General features: G+C 48.6%; 7 protein-coding genes across 7 annotated transcripts; 3 read left to right on the forward strand and 4 right to left on the reverse strand.

The window, feature by feature from the left end:
* Positions 1 to 572: 572 nt before the first annotated feature.
* N7509_005641 (amidohydrolase) lies at positions 573 to 2186 on the forward strand (the record flags this gene model as incomplete). The annotated part of the gene is made up of 1 exon (XM_056630278.1): positions 573 to 2186. One exon carries the CDS (start codon positions 573 to 575, stop codon positions 2184 to 2186), a length of 1614 nt encoding a protein of 537 aa, XP_056489580.1.
* Positions 2187 to 2537: 351 nt separating this feature from the next.
* Positions 2538 to 4513, reverse strand: N7509_005642 (peroxisomal biogenesis factor 3; the record flags this gene model as incomplete). The annotated part of the gene is made up of 4 exons (XM_056630279.1): positions 2538 to 3333; positions 3398 to 3788; positions 3857 to 4206; positions 4356 to 4513. The coding sequence occupies 4 exons, from the start codon at positions 4511 to 4513 to the stop codon at positions 2538 to 2540; spliced, it is 1695 nt and encodes a 564-aa protein (XP_056489581.1).
* A 1146-nt stretch (positions 4514 to 5659) lies between these two features.
* On the forward strand, positions 5660 to 6314 carry N7509_005643 (lignocellulolytic auxiliary activity family 14 protein; the record flags this gene model as incomplete). The annotated part of the gene is made up of 2 exons (XM_056630280.1): positions 5660 to 6162; positions 6218 to 6314. 2 exons carry the CDS (start codon positions 5660 to 5662, stop codon positions 6312 to 6314), a joined length of 600 nt encoding a protein of 199 aa, XP_056489582.1.
* An 828-nt stretch (positions 6315 to 7142) lies between these two features.
* Positions 7143 to 7878, reverse strand: N7509_005644 (uncharacterized protein; the record flags this gene model as incomplete). The annotated part of the gene is made up of 2 exons (XM_056630281.1): positions 7143 to 7427; positions 7486 to 7878. Coding segments are annotated over 2 exons (678 nt in total), but the record flags the coding sequence as incomplete, so codon positions are not given.
* Positions 7879 to 8456: 578 nt separating this feature from the next.
* N7509_005645 (NAD-dependent epimerase/dehydratase family protein) lies at positions 8457 to 9868 on the reverse strand (the record flags this gene model as incomplete). The annotated part of the gene is made up of 7 exons (XM_056630282.1): positions 8457 to 8580; positions 8633 to 8913; positions 8969 to 9075; positions 9132 to 9336; positions 9392 to 9498; positions 9554 to 9732; positions 9819 to 9868. 7 exons carry the CDS (start codon positions 9866 to 9868, stop codon positions 8457 to 8459), a joined length of 1053 nt encoding a protein of 350 aa, XP_056489584.1.
* A 1135-nt stretch (positions 9869 to 11003) lies between these two features.
* Positions 11004 to 11897, forward strand: N7509_005646 (autophagy-related protein 101; the record flags this gene model as incomplete). The annotated part of the gene is made up of 3 exons (XM_056630283.1): positions 11004 to 11082; positions 11153 to 11503; positions 11710 to 11897. 3 exons carry the CDS (start codon positions 11004 to 11006, stop codon positions 11895 to 11897), a joined length of 618 nt encoding a protein of 205 aa, XP_056489585.1.
* A 3339-nt stretch (positions 11898 to 15236) lies between these two features.
* yop1 (putative membrane biogenesis protein (Yop1)) lies at positions 15237 to 16300 on the reverse strand (the record flags this gene model as incomplete). The annotated part of the gene is made up of 6 exons (XM_056630284.1): positions 15237 to 15354; positions 15418 to 15475; positions 15531 to 15594; positions 15738 to 15746; positions 15823 to 16029; positions 16247 to 16300. 6 exons carry the CDS (start codon positions 16298 to 16300, stop codon positions 15237 to 15239), a joined length of 510 nt encoding a protein of 169 aa, XP_056489586.1.
* Positions 16301 to 16741: the final 441 nt, after the last annotated feature.

The raw sequence follows: 16741 nt of genomic DNA on the forward strand, positions 1-16741 counted from the left end.
CTCCTCTGCACCTTGTTCTCGGCATGTAAGTATACCCCGACGCAATCTATCAATATCCAACACACCCATCCTACATATTTCATACCAGGCAGCCATGATACTCGATTGATATTCATTGAAGATCCATAGTTTGCCGATTCGTTTATCTTATGTCCGCATGACGGACTCTACTATTTCGACGCCACCCATCTCAGATTGACCAATTGCGTCAAATTGCGCCGCCCCGCAATTCCAACCTCGCCTATCAATGCTTCGCCAATCAATGAGACGGAACTCCGCCTTTGCTCTCGATATCGCCATTGCGACGCCATTCCTTAAGCCCCCTCCTCGTGAAGTGGTAGCGGACTATTCTCCGAATATCTCAATTTCCCCATCTCTCCATTTCCCAAAATTCAATCAACCACCAACTCACCATCCAGTACCAATCATTGGGGGAAACTTCTAGAGACCCCGGCATTTCATTTACCTCCGTCTGCCCGACGTATGCCATTCAATAAATAGCTTGTTAAAGCAGCAAACCATTCAACGCATTCGAAACTTCATCTCGATACTACTCCTTGCACAAGTTGAGAATGACTTCTGTATTTCGCAACGGGCGAATCTTCGCGCCATCGTTCTCCTCCGGCAAAGGTGGCAATGAGTTCGCCGATGGGATGATCGTCGAGAATGACCAGATCTCATATGTCGGGTCACTTGACGATACCAAAATTCCCAATGGCGCCACAGTTGTTGATCTGGAGAATCGTGTCGTGGTCCCGGGCTTCATTGATGCCCACGTGCATATTCTGCACTATGGCCACTCACTGCGTAAAGTGAACCTCATCGAATGCACGTCTCTTGAGCAGATCCAAGAAACTATCAAATCATACGCGACAGCAAACCCATCCGTACCTCGTATTCTTTGCCGAGGATGGATTCAATCTACTACCAACGGTGTTGCCCTTGCGAGCATGCTGGATAGTATTGATTCTCGACCGATCTTGATTGACTCGTTCGATCTTCATTCTATGTGGTGTAATTCCGCTGCACTGGATGAAATGGGGGCCCATGCAGCCCCCGACCTCCCCGGTGGTACTATCCACCGAGATGAGACTGGAAAGGCCTCTGGTCTCCTGGATGAATCCGCTCTCATGAACCTGGCCTGGCCATTTGTGGAGGGTCTCTATTCCACTGAAGACAAAATCGGTGCTCTGGACATTGCAGTTTCTTCTTATACGGCCGCAGGATATACTGGAATTGTCGATATGGCTATGGACGAGGAAACATGGACGCTTCTAGAGGAATATCGCCAAAAGAATAATGTCCCATTCCACATCGCAGCGCACTGGCTCGTCCCGTACACGGATGACCAACAAACAAATTTCAGCTTTGTCGACCGAGCCATCGCACTCAACAAGCAGTACAAGGACCCTAGCTTCACTGTGGTTGGCATCAAACTAATCTGCGATGGTGTTGTTGACGGATGCACTGCCGCCCTTTTACAACCATACACCGGCAAATCGGACCCAGTGGAGCCAATCTGGCCAGCCGATAAGCTGAAAGAAGTCGTTCAGCGCGCCGACGCAGCTGGACTCCAATGTGCCATTCACGCTATCGGCGACAAAGCCATCAACCAATCCATCAACGTCTTGGCAGAAGTCGGCACCCCAGGCCGACGGCATAGAATCGAGCATCTCGAAATGAGCACCTCAGAGGACGCAAAGCGTCTTGGCGAGCTCGGTATCACAGCCTCTATCCAGCCCGTTCACTCGGATCCAGCTCTTTTCAAAGCATGGCCCACTCTGGTCGGGCCTGATCGCTGCAAGCGTGCCTTTGCGTACAAGGAGTTCTTGGATGGCGGTGCACCTATCGCTATTGGAACTGATGCGCCTACTGCGCGTCATTTCCCCTTCCCGAATCTTTATAATGCTACCACTAGACGATCAGCGCTTGAGCCAGAGACCACAAACACTGTTAATGCCCACTTTGGACTCAGCTTGGCCGAAGCTGCTACTGCCGCCACCACTGGAGCAGCTTATGCTCGGTTTGCTGATTCTTGGACGGGTAGTTTGAGGCAAGGATTGAGTGCGGACTTTTTGGTTGTCGATATGGATTGGTCACCCGAAACACTTCTCCAAGCAAAGGTGGCTCAGACGTGGTATCGGGGCAAGAAGGTATATGATGTCAACGGAACTCAAGGGAATTAGATGCCCTTGAGACAGAATGAAGCGATCAAAAAGGCACCCTGCTACTACCTTTGATGTACTACTAGTACTACGCCATACCGGTGTCTGAATGAATATGAATGTGCTAAGATGACGTGAGAATTCCATTGTATTGAGCGTTAGAACGACTACACCGTAACCTAGGCATAAGCATAGTGAATTGTATAGAAAAAATGACATGACAAGAAACCGGAAAATGCAGAGTAGAAATGTATCTAGCAAGTATAGACATATAATCATTAGCACGACCCAGTCTAAGACAGTGGCGCCCAGTGACACGTAATCACAAAAAAGGGTATTGTCAAGAAACATGATGAAAAGCGAGTAGATAAATCAAACTTCAGTCTCGGTCTTTGTGGCGGGCTCGTCATCTGTGGCCTTGCCCCAAGCACGCTCGAAGGCCGAATCCGCGCCAACCTCAACACCAGCCTCTACGCCAACCTCCTGTGTCTGTTCTTGGGCAGCAGGGGAAATAACCTCCTCTTCTGCCTCTTCTTTCTCGACAAGAACAGGAGCACTCTGGGAAATTTCCTCGGTATCAATCTCCTTATCCACCATCACTGGTGCAAATGTAGATGATTCCAGGTTCACCGAAGGGGAGTCTCCAGCCTCGGTAGGCACATCCTTACGGTTGGCACCGAGCAGCTCGAGATCAAAGTTGGAGCTATATATGACTGCAGAGAATGCTTCCAGCTCGCGGACGTTCTGCTCCATGGGGCCGAGATACTCATTGGGCTGGTGTGAGCCATTACCGATAACGTGCGCTTGGCGGGCCATGACAGCAAGCAAGTTAGCAAGCTTTGTCTTGCGCTCTGATGCAGGCGGGATAACGGTGGCGATAGAGTCGAATGACTGAGGTGCAGTTTCGGGAACAGTAGCCGAGGTCTTGAATGCCTCGTTTGCGCACTTCTGGTCAACAAGGGTGGAGAAACCCTCGTTGTTGAGAAGAGTCAAGACGAAGGAGAAGGAAGGAGAGTCGATTAAATCAGCAGTCTCATCGAGGAGATGGCGCAACTTGGACGCAGTCTGCGAGGAGGAAGGGTCTGCCACTCCCTCCACGCCCGATTCGCGCAGAACAGTCTCCTCTTCCTCCGTAGGCGGAAGCAGACATGAAAGCCATTTCTTAGATCTGTGAAATTGTTTCGGTTAGCACTGGTGAAAGGGTATATTCGGATTTTATGCTTAATGCTCACCGTCGCTCGTCTTCGGTATTACCCTCGACCTTCTTCCGGATTTGAAGAGTCAACTCCGACAGCTTGGAGAGACTGATATCCTCACGTGGGTTGAGAGGACCAAAGACCTCCTCCACGGCGGGATGAACGCGCTCCATCAACTCCTGCCACCCACGGTGAAGTAGCCACCAGCTGAAAGCAAGGTATCGTCGATTTGTCTCGAAATCATCGCCCAGGGTTTGAGTGACATCATCATCATGGTCTTCAAGGCTGATGGGTGAATCAGCCGAGGGAGTAGCCAGAGAAATGACACTGGAGAGGTAGTTTCGGCGACCGAGGAGGTTGAGTTGGATGCGGGTGAAGATGGTGAGCAGCGAGAGGGTATAAATGAGGGTAAAGGATCGGGTGATGGCTGTACATAGGTTAGCCGCTAGTATTTGAGAGGGAGGAACATGCTCAAATCCCAGTAGCCACACATACATGTGATCTTGACCTCGTTCCACAGCTGGGTCTTGTTTCGTTTCACTCGAGGTTGTTCTTCCGACTCCGCGGACTCCCCCACCTGGCTGGCATGCACAAATCCCTCGCTCTGGAAGCTGGAGAGGCTCTTGCGGTCATCCTCGGGTAGACTTGGGGCTACAGAGCTCATGTCCGAGCCTGTACCTTCTCCGGCACTGATGCGAGCCAGCCTCTCCGCCCGCTTCTTCTGTAGCTCCTTGGTGAGCTCCTCCACGGGGAGCGCTTCAATGACATTCTCGGTTGCGGTGGGTAGTAGGGCAAGGACGGTGTAGGTGCAGTCGGTTTGGTTTTGTTCGAAACGTCGTCGCAGACTGTTTATTTGATGGTTAGCCAAGGTCTAGACTCGAAACTCGATGTGGTTGGGGAGGGATTGGATCCGTCATGAGCTGGCGGGCAAGCCGACAGGCCGGCGGGGTGGTCTGGAGAACGGGGTAGATATGACAGGTGAGGAATAACTTACTTCTCTTTTGCGATTCGATCACTGCTCATGCGCTCACGCGCCTCGGAAATCTTGGACAATAGGTACTGCCCGGCCAGGTAACCTGCTCCAAGCACGCCGGCCCCGATCGCAAGGCCCTTGCGATTGCGCTGGAACCAGCGCCTCGTGGCCCCGATCATGGTATTTTGTAGATGAAAAGAATAGATGGCAGGATGGCAGGTGTTGATGCCAGAACCCGACCATGTGCGACGGAGGAGGGAGGTTGTTTGCCGATCGTGGAGGGCCGGGGGAGTTGGAGCGGCCTCGGCTAGCCTCGATGCGGAGAAGATTGTGATCGAACCACTTCATGTTTATACCACATGGTCTTTTCCCTTAAAATTCCCTAAGCATGATGCCTAAATACCTGTGTTGGAGTGATTCTTGATAATTTCAATCATCACTTTTTCCTCAATAAACTCGAACCTCTTAAAACATCGCTATCCTTCAGCGGCAACCCCGGATTTGGTGTGATTTGGTCCTGATGAGGTAATCCCTTCATGCCGCTTTAACACAATGGACCGCGGTACAACAGAAAACACTCCAAACAAGAGGAAAAGTAGCAGATGAGCAGCTCCGACATTATGTCTCCTCGAAAAACAAGAATTTCCCAGAAAGTGGACTGGAGAGACTTTTTTTCTCGAGAGGGGCCATTACTAAAATAAAATGCCCTGGAGTGATGTTGATTATCTGAGGTTGAATGAAGAGGTATATGTGCAATACCTGAGTTTGTCCTAGCTCGCATGAAATATATAGGTTTGTACATATTTGTTTCTGATTTATCTGAGCCTGGCGCTAACTCACGAAGGCCCGTGGACTTGATCTTGTTTTCATCGCTCGGGATTTCAGCCCACAGACCGGCAGAGGAAAACACCAGTTTCCATTTCGGGTCGTTCTCGCCAACAGCAAACTACAGGTGGTCGACTCTGACTTTCCTGATGCGATGGCCAAGGTCATTGGTTGTTTGACATCTCCAGTTCAGATCTTGAAGCACCCCATGTGGGGCCACTTTCATCTATTCAGGCTTTCATATGAGCCTGAAACAGCAGAGGATCAAGGGGTTAATTGAACAGGGTCTTTCTAATCCATAATTTCCAAGGTAGGATTATAAACTTCAAGCCAAGAGTGACTAGTTACTCATAGTACTAGTAGTTGTTCTCGATCTTGTTCAGTCATCATTATTTATTGCTGCTCAACTATATAATCTGCAGCATCCGGCGAAACCTCTGTCAACACAGCAACATCATTCTTTACAAAAATCCCCTTTTTTTCTTCAACTTTCATTCAAGATGATTAAAGTGGCCACTCTTTTAGCACTGACTGCTGTGGCTCAGGCACATACAGTTGCCTGGACCAAAGGCATGTATTGCTTCGGCGGTCCAGATCTTTCGACCGACAACGCCAATACCAACACAGCGGTCGCACCTCTATACAACCTCGCCCAGGAGGATTGGTGGTTCCAGCACGACCGCGGCTGCGATGCTGCACCACCGGCGGACGGCGACATACTTGAACTTCCTGCTGGCGGCAAGTTCACTGTCGAGCTGGCCCACAACCGGGCCCAAACCACGCTTTCCTACGACGGAAAGTATAGTTCTGCTTGGCCGGATGGAAAAGACCACCCAGAAGACTGGGCTGGTCCTGGAAACCCACCTGAATGTATTCAGGATGATGGGGCAATGCATACCAACAATCAGTCCACGGCTGCCGGTACCGCATTTGCCATCAGCTACCAGTCTGACTTGAGCAAGGTCACAATGGAAAATCTAGCTGTGTTCACTGTTCTGGAGCAGTAAGTTCTCAAAGATACAGGAAACAAATTCCATCGACTGATTTCTTTTCCCTAGCACTCCATGGAAGCGTGAGGCTACTTATGAGGTCCCCGCCGATCTCCCTGCCTGCCCAGAGGGTGGCTGCACCTGCGCATGGCTCTGGGTAGGTTGATGAATCCCCTAGGTCTCAGTACAAAACTAACGATTTCTTAGGCTCCGAATGGATGTGGACAACCGAATATGTGAGTCTTGGCCCTACACCCTTGTTCTACCGAGTTGCTAAATGATCGTCCCAAAACAGGTACATGGCCGGTTATAAATGCAACGTAACTCAATCAACATCGTCCAAAAAGGTCGCGCCAGCTCAGATCGCCAAATACTGTGATGATGACACTACAAAGTGTGTCAAAGGTTCCAAGCAGATGATTGCCTTCAACCGTAAGATAAATGATTCGAAGACAGATGTTTGCTTTAGCTAACTATGAAACAGAGCAAACTGGGAACAATGTTCAAGTACCCGATGGCAAGACACCCATGTACAACAAGGCATGGGGATGGGAAACTGGTATGTGATATGCCCCATTTCTTTGGTAACATGGAGAAAAGCAAATGCTAATGGCTTTCTTTTACCTCGAAGGCGCCCAAAACGACATTTTCGCTTGAAGTGGGCCACAATTTAAGGGAAATGGTGGCAGGGCATCTTCTTCTAAGGTTCTTCCTGATCACCATTCGAGGTGCAGCTAGATAAAGCTATAATGGCGGTTAGCTGCGGGATGGATGAAGAAGGTTGCAGTGGTTTTTCTGGAGGTGGTTAGGCTTCAGGTAGTTGGATTCTGGGAATCGGTTGATGGTGGAGATGGGATTATCGAGACAGTCAAGGCTTCTGACAGCTAATTCTTGTAGTTACAAAAGTTTTACCCAACTTTATAGTCATCTACGACTATATGGCTATATGCCACTTTAATCCCATCAAAATTGCTATCAAAAGAAGCGCCAATACTTTCACTGTCTTGACTTCATCTCTATGTTGATTCAGCCAATTTTCCAACTTCAGCCGCCAGATAGGGTTCCCGCCATCTCTGAGTGCAGATTGAAGACCCGGGAGTCCATCTAAGCTGCGATTATTGCATTCTTGCTGATATTCTTGCGTCTTCCCCGAGCTAACCATCTTGACGGCATAACGACTCAATGTCTCACGGTCCTTTAGATATGGTTTGGATTCGTCGGATTCGGAGTCGGTGTCCAAGGCTAGCAACGGGACACCATAGCCGCAAGATGTTTGCACCTAGGTCAATCGTTAGAACATTAGATAAATCAGATTTAACCTCGAGGGGAATTCTAACCTTGAAAACATCAAGTTTAATGACAGCACGAGCTCCAGCAACCTCCGATTTGCCCATACGCTTCAAGTATGCAGGAAACTCGGGCTGGTCCCACTCAATAACAGACCCAGTACAAAAGAGCCGCATGATACGAGGAGAAGCATCGAACGAGCAGAACATCAAAGTAACGCGACCATTTTCGCGCAGATGGGAAATAGTTTCACATCCAGACCCGGTTGAATCGATGTAGGCCACTTGATTGGGGTCAAGGATGGCAAGGCAAGAATCCGGTAGGCCCTTTGGAGAAAGGTTGATATGCCGGCCACGTAGAGGAGCAGAGGCCACGAAGAAAACTCTCTGTCGTAATGCCCATTGACCGAGGTCGTCGGAAATAGAATCAAAGAATTTGCCCATGACTGAAGGGGTGTTGAGAGAAGAGGTTGAAGTTTGCAGGTGCGGAGTCAACGTAGTATCCACTAACTATGACGATCCAATGTGAATGGGAGTATACATCCACCGGTGTGTATTAAAAAATATAGACACTATGCGAGTAAGCGGACTAGAAACTAAAGCCAAGGCTATCACATCATAGTACCGATACCCGTGTTTTCGAAATTCATTGTCAATAAGGTCCCCAATGATTACCCATTACCATTGAGGGACTTTAAATTCGGAGCACACCGTGTAATTGAAGAAGAAAAGTCTAGTTAGACAAGCGGTTTTTCCTTTGAACTGATAGTGACTAGGAATTGTATTTCGTTAACTTGATTACCATGAGTCATCGCAGTATGATTCCCCGCACCCGCAGCATCATGTTCGTCGTAAGTAACAGGTACAAATACGAGTCTGTCACATGTCCTGCTACTGTTCCATAATTGCTCGGCAATAGTAGGTAACCAAATAGCAAACAGTTCCAATTTATTGCTCTCATGAGATATCTCAGATCTCAATGAGTAGCTATGCAGAATGCATTGAACTTTTCTCGTGATAGCCTAGCCACTTAGCTCGTCCAGCATAGCTTCCACCTCGCCATCGAAATGGTTCAGGAAATCCTCCAGTCCACGACTCGTGTTCCAACCAAGTTTGTTCCGAGCGAAATCAGCCCGAGCTCTTGAACTAGCAAAATTATTAGTATAGAAATGAAAAAGGCTATGGGGAATTCACATACTTCGATGCGAGAGAGATCTCTGCTTTACTCTCACTGCCATTGGTAATTGCCTCAGCTGCTTCTTTGAGACTGATTGATTGGACGTTGTTTGTCGCCAGGAGCTTTCGCTTGTGCATGGCATCCGCAATTCCCTGGCTAACCTGAAGCCATGTGTGCTCGCCACTTTCGACAAAGAAGATAGCCTCGGGGCCTGAAGGAAGCCAGCTTTGCTTTTCAACGACAGCACGGAAGAGGCGAAGGTAAAAGTCAGAAAGATCGTCAATGTGCACATGGTTCCAAATCTGAAAATAAGCTGGTCAGACAATCAATAGTATAAAGGGGCCTGTCATCACTTACGCCTTTGCCACTTTCAATCACTGGTGTGGATCCACGCTTCCGTGCCAAACGTGCAAGATTGGGGACCTGTTGACTCAGGGTCGCAAATGGGCCTGATCCCTTTCCATCTGTTAAATATGAGCAAAATATTCAATCTCATATGGGAAGGGCATCTTCGACGTACAGATGGTGGGAGGAACCACAATGTAAGTTTGAATACCAAGACCTTTTCCTGCCTCGACAACAACAACGTCGGTGACGCGCTGTCCGTAGGTTTCGGGATGTCCCTTCTCCATGGAGTAAATATCATCCTTCTCATCGGACCAAATTTTCGCGTTCTGCGCCGTGCCGGTGTAGGGATGATCACCCAGAATTGAGGTGCCGGATGTCTGAAATAAATTAGCTTTTGCTTTGATGGTTACCTCTATTTATCGAAGGTCTTACGTGAATCATATATGCATCCTTTCCTGTGGCCTTCTTTCTGAGGGCCAAGCCTTCAATCAGGGCCTTAGCGGAACTGTCATGGGATGCGGATGCGGCATTGATCACAACTGAAAATGTTAGCGATGGAGAAAAGGCATACAGTAAACAGATGAAATTCAATACCATCATGCTTAGAGGCTGCATCCTTGCAAGCTTCTAGGTCATCTAAGCCCTGGAATCGCAATGGCTTCACTCCTAGGGCTTCCAACTTGGCCGCCTGCTCGGGGCGACGGATTAGAGCAGAGATACTCAATCGAGAGGCCTGTGATGAGCGCAGAATCCCAGAGAGAATCGATCCACCGCTGATCCAAAATAAGTCGGATTAGTTTTTTATTCGAGGGTCATCGTCAATGTTGGCGATGTTGGTGGCGAGGTGAGCTGCACATACATGTATCCGGTGGCGCCCACGACGAGAACTTGTGTCTTGCTGGTAGCCATTGGGAATGAGATGTTCGGTCAGGACTCTACTTAATGAAGCTGAGGTCGGCTGAGCTATTTTCAGTGGACTGTGAGGAACATCAAAAGAAGGTTCTCCTGAGATACTTATACCATTTTGCCATCTATAACCGTCTCGTTGCGATGACATCTATGGATCAAGCATGTTCATTATTAATTCCCCCGACAGCGAGGACGTCAAGAGACAAAACTCTCCGGATTACCAATGTTCGGCCTGAAGATGCCATTTCTGACGTCTATATAATGTTCAGCAAGATCGTGCGAATTAGAAATTCCAAGGTTGGACCTTCCTTCTATTTTGGAGTGGCAGTGGACGAAGATTGCTAAGCGGGTGGGGACATTTCCATGAAAGTGTCGATGTTATTGGTAGATCCGGAGAAGCTCCCAGATTCCAGAGAAGAAATCCCTTTTGTCTGCTTTCGGCCGCTGTTTTGCTGCTTCCAAGGTTTTATTCTTTCTTTTGGGCTGCCCCTGAGGAAATACTGTACTGTAGAGATGATTCATTACGCAACCAAAATCAACTACGAGGGCAGGGATTATTACGATAATTGAAATAAAAAGAAATAAAAAAAGGAAATTACATAGCACCAGGTATTACCTCAGCTAAATAGTTCATCTCTAATTGGTCGACTGATATCTCAGCTGGTCAAGATCAAAACGAGGGGGGGGGTGTAAGGTAAGGTTGGAGATGGTGGTACCTATGGATTACCGTAGTCCAGAGAACACTCAGCAATAGCAAAGATTCCGAGTTCCCCTAGACATATTATCCCTTTGACTCACTACCCAAAAAGCTCCTCTCCTTTGACACATCCCTAGAAATGCCCCGACCAATGATAAGCCGATAAGCCCCATTCGGCCCAGTCCGATCCTAATGGCCGACAGAAACCGCCCCGAACGCATCGGCATCATCATCACTCCACCCAAGCTATCTGACCCCCTCTCTATGCAACACCACTCACTGCCACTCTACATTCTCCCACACTTCGAGCTCCCTTCAACCTTGTGAAACTGCGACTCCTGCTCCTCGCGCCCACTCTCCTGTCTCCAGTCTACTTCTCGCCGGAACAAACGCAATACCCCTCCGGTCCGCGTGCTGGGCCGGTCCTCGCGGGCGGGGATGGAGCCCCGCAAAACCCCTCCGGAGTACTTCCTGGAGATCTTCGCCGACACCACCACCGTGCGCGACGTGCTGAAAGGTACTGGAGAATGGAATCGCCTGACACCTACTTGATCCAAGCACATTGGTTAGAAACTAATCTCGTCCAGGTGTCCTAAACCTCATCTTCTTCCACCGCTATTTCCCCTCTATCCGACCCGTCACCTTCGATGTACTCGACTTCACCCTCCCCGCTATCAATGACGCAGACCTTGAAACCCTTATAGAGTCCCGCGTAGAGGCCCTCGTCCGCCAGCATCTCTCTTCGGCTGCTAGTGCGCAGGATAGGAAGGCGGGTGGGGGCGGGGGTGTACGGGGACGCATCGCTGTGGAGTTCTATGAGAAGAAACGCCGGCGCTCGGGGATGTGGTTTGGCGGACTTGCTGGGAATGGAGAGGAAGAGGTTTGCTGGGAGATTTGGACGTTGGATGTTACCATTGCGACGCCGCGGACTGAGTCTGGTGAGTAGAGTCATTTCCTGTTGAGGGGATGGTTTCGTGGATATGTGGCCTTATGGGTATTCATCTTCCTCCTCGTCTTTTTGAAGCAGATACACTAGTATATATCAGTGTTTCTACTCGGAGAGATGTGGAACATAGAAGCTGAGATCCACGAACCCTACCCTCACACCCAATTCAATTATATCACCTACTAACCCATCTGGCAGAGCGCGCCAAGGTCCGCAAGGCAATGGGAAATATGCTCCAGAAAGCTGCACTCAAGATTCTCAACGTTGTTAACAAAGACAAAGATCATATTCCACCAATTACAACCAGCGACTCCAACCCCTTCCCCTACCGCATTGTGGTCAACCCACGGACCGACGGCTGGGGCAACCGCATGGGCCTGTACTAGTCTAAGTCCCGAATTTAACACGGGAGTATGAGCTACGTCAGGCAATTTGGAAGCCGCCTCATAATAAGTATAAAGAAAGAAAGGCTGTGACCCAACACTTCTTCTGTGCAGATACAGATTGCAGCCGAGAAGCGTTTCGGTCATCACAGACTACCAATATGCATGCGCACAGGGACATGTGGCAATGGAAATGGAAATGGAAATGGAGGCAGGACCTCACAATGGACTCACGAGGGTCTTGCGTCCTTGAACAATACAATTAATCTTTTTTTTCGGACCGAGTTATCTCTTCAGACTAGCCACACTGAACTTAATTCGGGAATGACACTCACGAAATATCGAACAATCCTGCATATCTTCTGTATTCAATTTAATAGAGCATACTCAGTAAGCAGGGGGTCGCTTTAATATGGCCCTTTAACTAAAGGTGATACGCCAAGTCCCCGATACTGCCTTGGAAGGGAGCAGGTCCCAGTCGTAACTTCCTCATGCTTAGCATGCTTAGTACTGGGTAATTAGTTAAGGCAGGGTGTTAGTTAGAGGAAGGTTCGTTGGCGTCCAATAGGCAAGTACTACGATCCGCGTATCATAAAAAACAAACACCAGTGGGACTCTTTCAGTCGTTCCAACTCTCTCCATCTTCCAATACAATCCTCGTGATACATCAACATGGATACCAGTCAACGAGAACTCTTCGCCAGAAAGTAAGGAATACACTACCGAAGCAAGAAATTCATCTTCAGCGCTGATCATACCTCCTCTCAAGAGGTTGCACTCGGCAAGCCTTTGTTCACCTGCTTCAATAAGCTGTGAACAGTGCGCAGCTAGGCACAGAACTCCGGAATCTGGCTTAGATTACCAGCTGGACCAAGCCCTAAAATCTTATGCCCCCACAGGATGTGCATACATCCCAGCCAAGGGAGAAGGGATTCCCAACAGGGACCTTTGAAGATATACCCGGGATCAAGACGACAATGTAGAAAATCCTGGATACAAACCATAGCAATCGAAGCCAAATTGCCGCTCAAATCAATATGATTCTGCAGGATCATTACACTGGCAATATCGCGTCCTATTGTTCATGATCGTTTCATTGTACGTCATTAATAAAGACCTCGAAGGACTATCGAAAAATAGGAAGGACCATTATCTTCGCTCTCACCATTCTCCTTACGAGTACATACCATGGAGAGCAAGAGTTATATCCAATTCAAATCTCGTTAGAAAACAAACAATCAGAACATCAGAACACAAAAGCATTAGTTGAAATTTGAAATATGATTAGGTCTCTATAGCTAAAGTAAAATGGTTTCACACCCCCGATCTAGCAAAGAAATATCTCATAATGGAGTAGACAGTCTTATCGCTGTTTTAATTTTCTCGCCTCTTCAAGTTTCAGTTGAGCTCATGAAATTTCGTGATAATCCCCTGGATCTGTTCGAGTACTCGTCCACGACTTGTTAAGCCGCTCCTTTCAGCTTCCTCCCAATCCCGAGTATCCGCAACGAGATCCATCAAACCTAGCCATAAGAACTGCCAGCCCACAGAATCATAATCCTCCTCCTTTAACCAATCCAGCTCGAAAAATAAGTGACGATGTGGTTAAAATCTGCTTTTCCAAAAACATTCTGGTACCTCCAAATCAGACACGCATAGCATGTTACGCATACTTGAAATATCCTTTCGAGTGTGTTTCAACGGGCAAACGATCTCAACCACCAGGAGGAAAACTTCTATTGGAAGTCTGCCGAGATAGGAACTCTTCGTCAAGCTGGCTTGTGCCCTTTGGTCTCGAGCTGATTTGATCGCTTTCTGATTTCCGGGCACAACCCAAGGACTGAGGAAAACATTAATTCCTTTTTGGTAAAGCAGTCCCCAGCTTAGGCGTAGAGAACCTTCAAGTGAATATTCAGCCAGATAGGTCCCGTCTTGCCAAAAATCCATTGTGTGGTCAATCCCCCATATCGGGGCATATTCTATGTTTCCACTGCGCCAATATTCTCTCGCTGCTCGGACGATGGCGCCAGGCATTGCCTCAATCGTGTCTTTCCCCAGAATATGACCGAGGATCTCCCAACAGTGAGCGTGGAAAGGAAATCCCATATTCTTGCCTTCGTAGTGCTTCGAGTGTCTACCTTCGACGCCTGCCAGGAAGAACTGTCGAAATCGTGCGTTGTCGAAGTTCGATATGATCTTTCTACTGCAGATCTGCGCTGAATTCTTATCTCTTGGAAGGTAGATGAACGGTCCCTTGCAAGATGGGGGCCCAGTTAATCCAATTTCCGTGAGATAGTACTCGGAAGTAAAACAAGATTTAATGACTGTATTAGTTAGTTTCAGCTTTGAGTGTTGAATGGTCAAAATGGAACGTACTTGCTCGATAATAGCAAGATGACAGGTAAGGAAACTTGGTGAAATTCGCACTCTCCACCACAGTCGATGGCAGAATGAGATGGTCAGGAAACGGGACCCTCTTGCGATGAAGTTCCAACTCAGCCTCCTCGAGAACAACCAGCGATTTGTCGGATTCTATCTGTGAATCTAATGTCGGAGAATCTGCACCGCAAAGTATGCATGTTACTTGGGACCATGCCGAATTGTATGGCCTTGCCCTTTTCCAGTGCTTGGGTGGCATATTGAAGCTAGGACACAAGTTCAATCTTGGGATATTAACAAAAGAGCAAAAAAAATATTATCGAGAAGAACAGTTTCAAATTGGATGCTACTGCCTAGGAGAGCAGGCGGCGACTGAAGAATAGAGTGTACGTGAAGTGACGCATTGGTTACTAGTGCATGCAATCAAAAACTGCAGAACAAGAGCCTACGCGGCGTCGAACACAAAATACAACCGAGGTATAAATAGGCAAATACAAAAGTTAGTGCAAATGCACGGCACAGTGTCCAAGAAGCAAGTAGATACGGGCTATGTTCCTAAGGTATGAAACAGCTGGCGAAAGCCAAAATGCAGCCATTCTCTTTGCCCGAGGGCATCGCTTCAAACAACAGCTTTCCCTCGCGATAAACACAAACAACGGTCCACCACAGACAGGCCAACTTCAACCCCAACCCCGGCCCTGTCACTCTTCACTTTCACTCTGACTCTCACTCCCACAGTCCTAATCCTGTCCCTCCAGTCATTTCAACTCTATTGTCGTCACCCTCCGAAAGGCATTCATTTGCACCAAAGTCCTAGCCTTTGATGCGCTTCGTTAAAAGTAAAAGTACCCAGTGCGCGCGAAATTCCATCATATTAATGAAACCCCTCGGCACTTTTTACAGCTCTGGTCATGATACACGGCGTGGAGTATGAGTCACTGCCGAATATGCTAGAGTAGGCATTTACTGGGACTTGGCAGCAGCCTCGGCCTGAGCACGGAGGTTGGTGGAGGTACCGGTGCTGGAGAAGAAACGACCAACAACGGGCTGGAGGAAAGAGTGGAAGACGATTTGGGCACCGCTGGGATGGTGTTAGTACTTAATTTCCGAATGTGTTGGTTTTATCGGGCGGGTGCAATCTTACTTGGTCTGGGGAAGAGCCATCCAGAGGATCAGGACGAACTTGAAGATGTAGTAGAAGGCTGCGTGATAAGGTCAGTGTGGGTGGCAGGAAGGTCGCGAGTCATCTGTACGTACGGAACCAGTAGGCGGCGCTGATGGCGCTCTCAATGACGGTCAGGAAGGCAAAGACGACCCAGTACTATTGATAGAAGAGTTAGTCAGATGTTGCGCGAAGTAGGAAGTTGTCACGTGGGACTGATAAGGCCAGTTCCGCATGGACCGCGGTCCTGTGCCGGAAACAGGTGGCAGGGCTGGAAAGAGGTTGGGGTCATGAGAACATACAGTCAACCACTAGAAGAAGATAATTGTTAGCATATGGATCATTTCAACCTTGCGAAAATGTGGTTTCGGATTGCGTGAGTCTCACCTGAGTGTCATCCGAGGTGCCCGAAGTGAAGAGGGCCTGGAGCGAGTAGTAACCGGGGAGGAGGAAACCGGCGAAGTTAACGAGGAACTCGCCAGCGATGTTGAAGAAAACGAGGAAGAAGTAGACGCCGACCAGACCCAGGATGACATAGACCTTGGGGACGTTGGTCTGGCGCTCCAGGTTGTTCAGAACGGGGTACTTGGAGAGCTATTAAAGAACAAGCGATAGTCAGCACACAAGCTCGTAGAAGCAGAGGAGCGAAATATCGCCATCCTCAACTGTGAAGGGGATATCGCTAGTGCCTCGCGAGCTGAGGTGGCATCCATCGCAGACCATCACAGTTCCTGCAGAGCAGCAAACGGGCGGTGGAAGGACAGCTGCAGCTGGCGAGGCACCAGTCAACGCACACAAGACGGGAACACACCTCCTTGTCGAGCTGGGCAACAGCGTGCTGGGCACGATCCTGGAAAGAAGCCATTTTTAAAGGATGGTCTTTTTGAATTTTGATAATCGCTTCGAGTGGGCGGATGGCAATGGATCGAGGGATGAGAGGAGAGAATGCAGTCAAGCTGGGCTGGGCTGGCGTGGGCGTGGGCTCTGGCGCTTGTGCCTCTTGAAGCACGTGATCTCATGACGTACTCGGCGGTCAGAGGGTAGTAGTAGTATTACTGTAGAAAGATGAATACTAGTACTAGTACGTTAGATAGCATTGTCACTGTGGAATAAATAATAGATCAAGGTTCCAAGATTTATTATGCCACTGATCACCCGGGAACTGGGACTGCGTTGTCGAGTGGCCGCACAACACATACAAAGTACCTCCAGGGCTGTACTTCGCATGCAGCATACACAGACCTCGGAGGTACATCCTAGATGTACCTATGCCCAGGTGGCATCTGATTCTGCACCCTTACCCCAG

The sequence above is a fragment of the Penicillium cosmopolitanum genome (genome assembly GCF_028827165.1).
Source record: "Penicillium cosmopolitanum strain IBT 29677 chromosome Unknown utg000006l:49.0-5199605.0:1.0-5204138.0, whole genome shotgun sequence".
Taxonomy (NCBI): Eukaryota; Fungi; Ascomycota; class Eurotiomycetes; order Eurotiales; family Aspergillaceae; genus Penicillium; species Penicillium cosmopolitanum.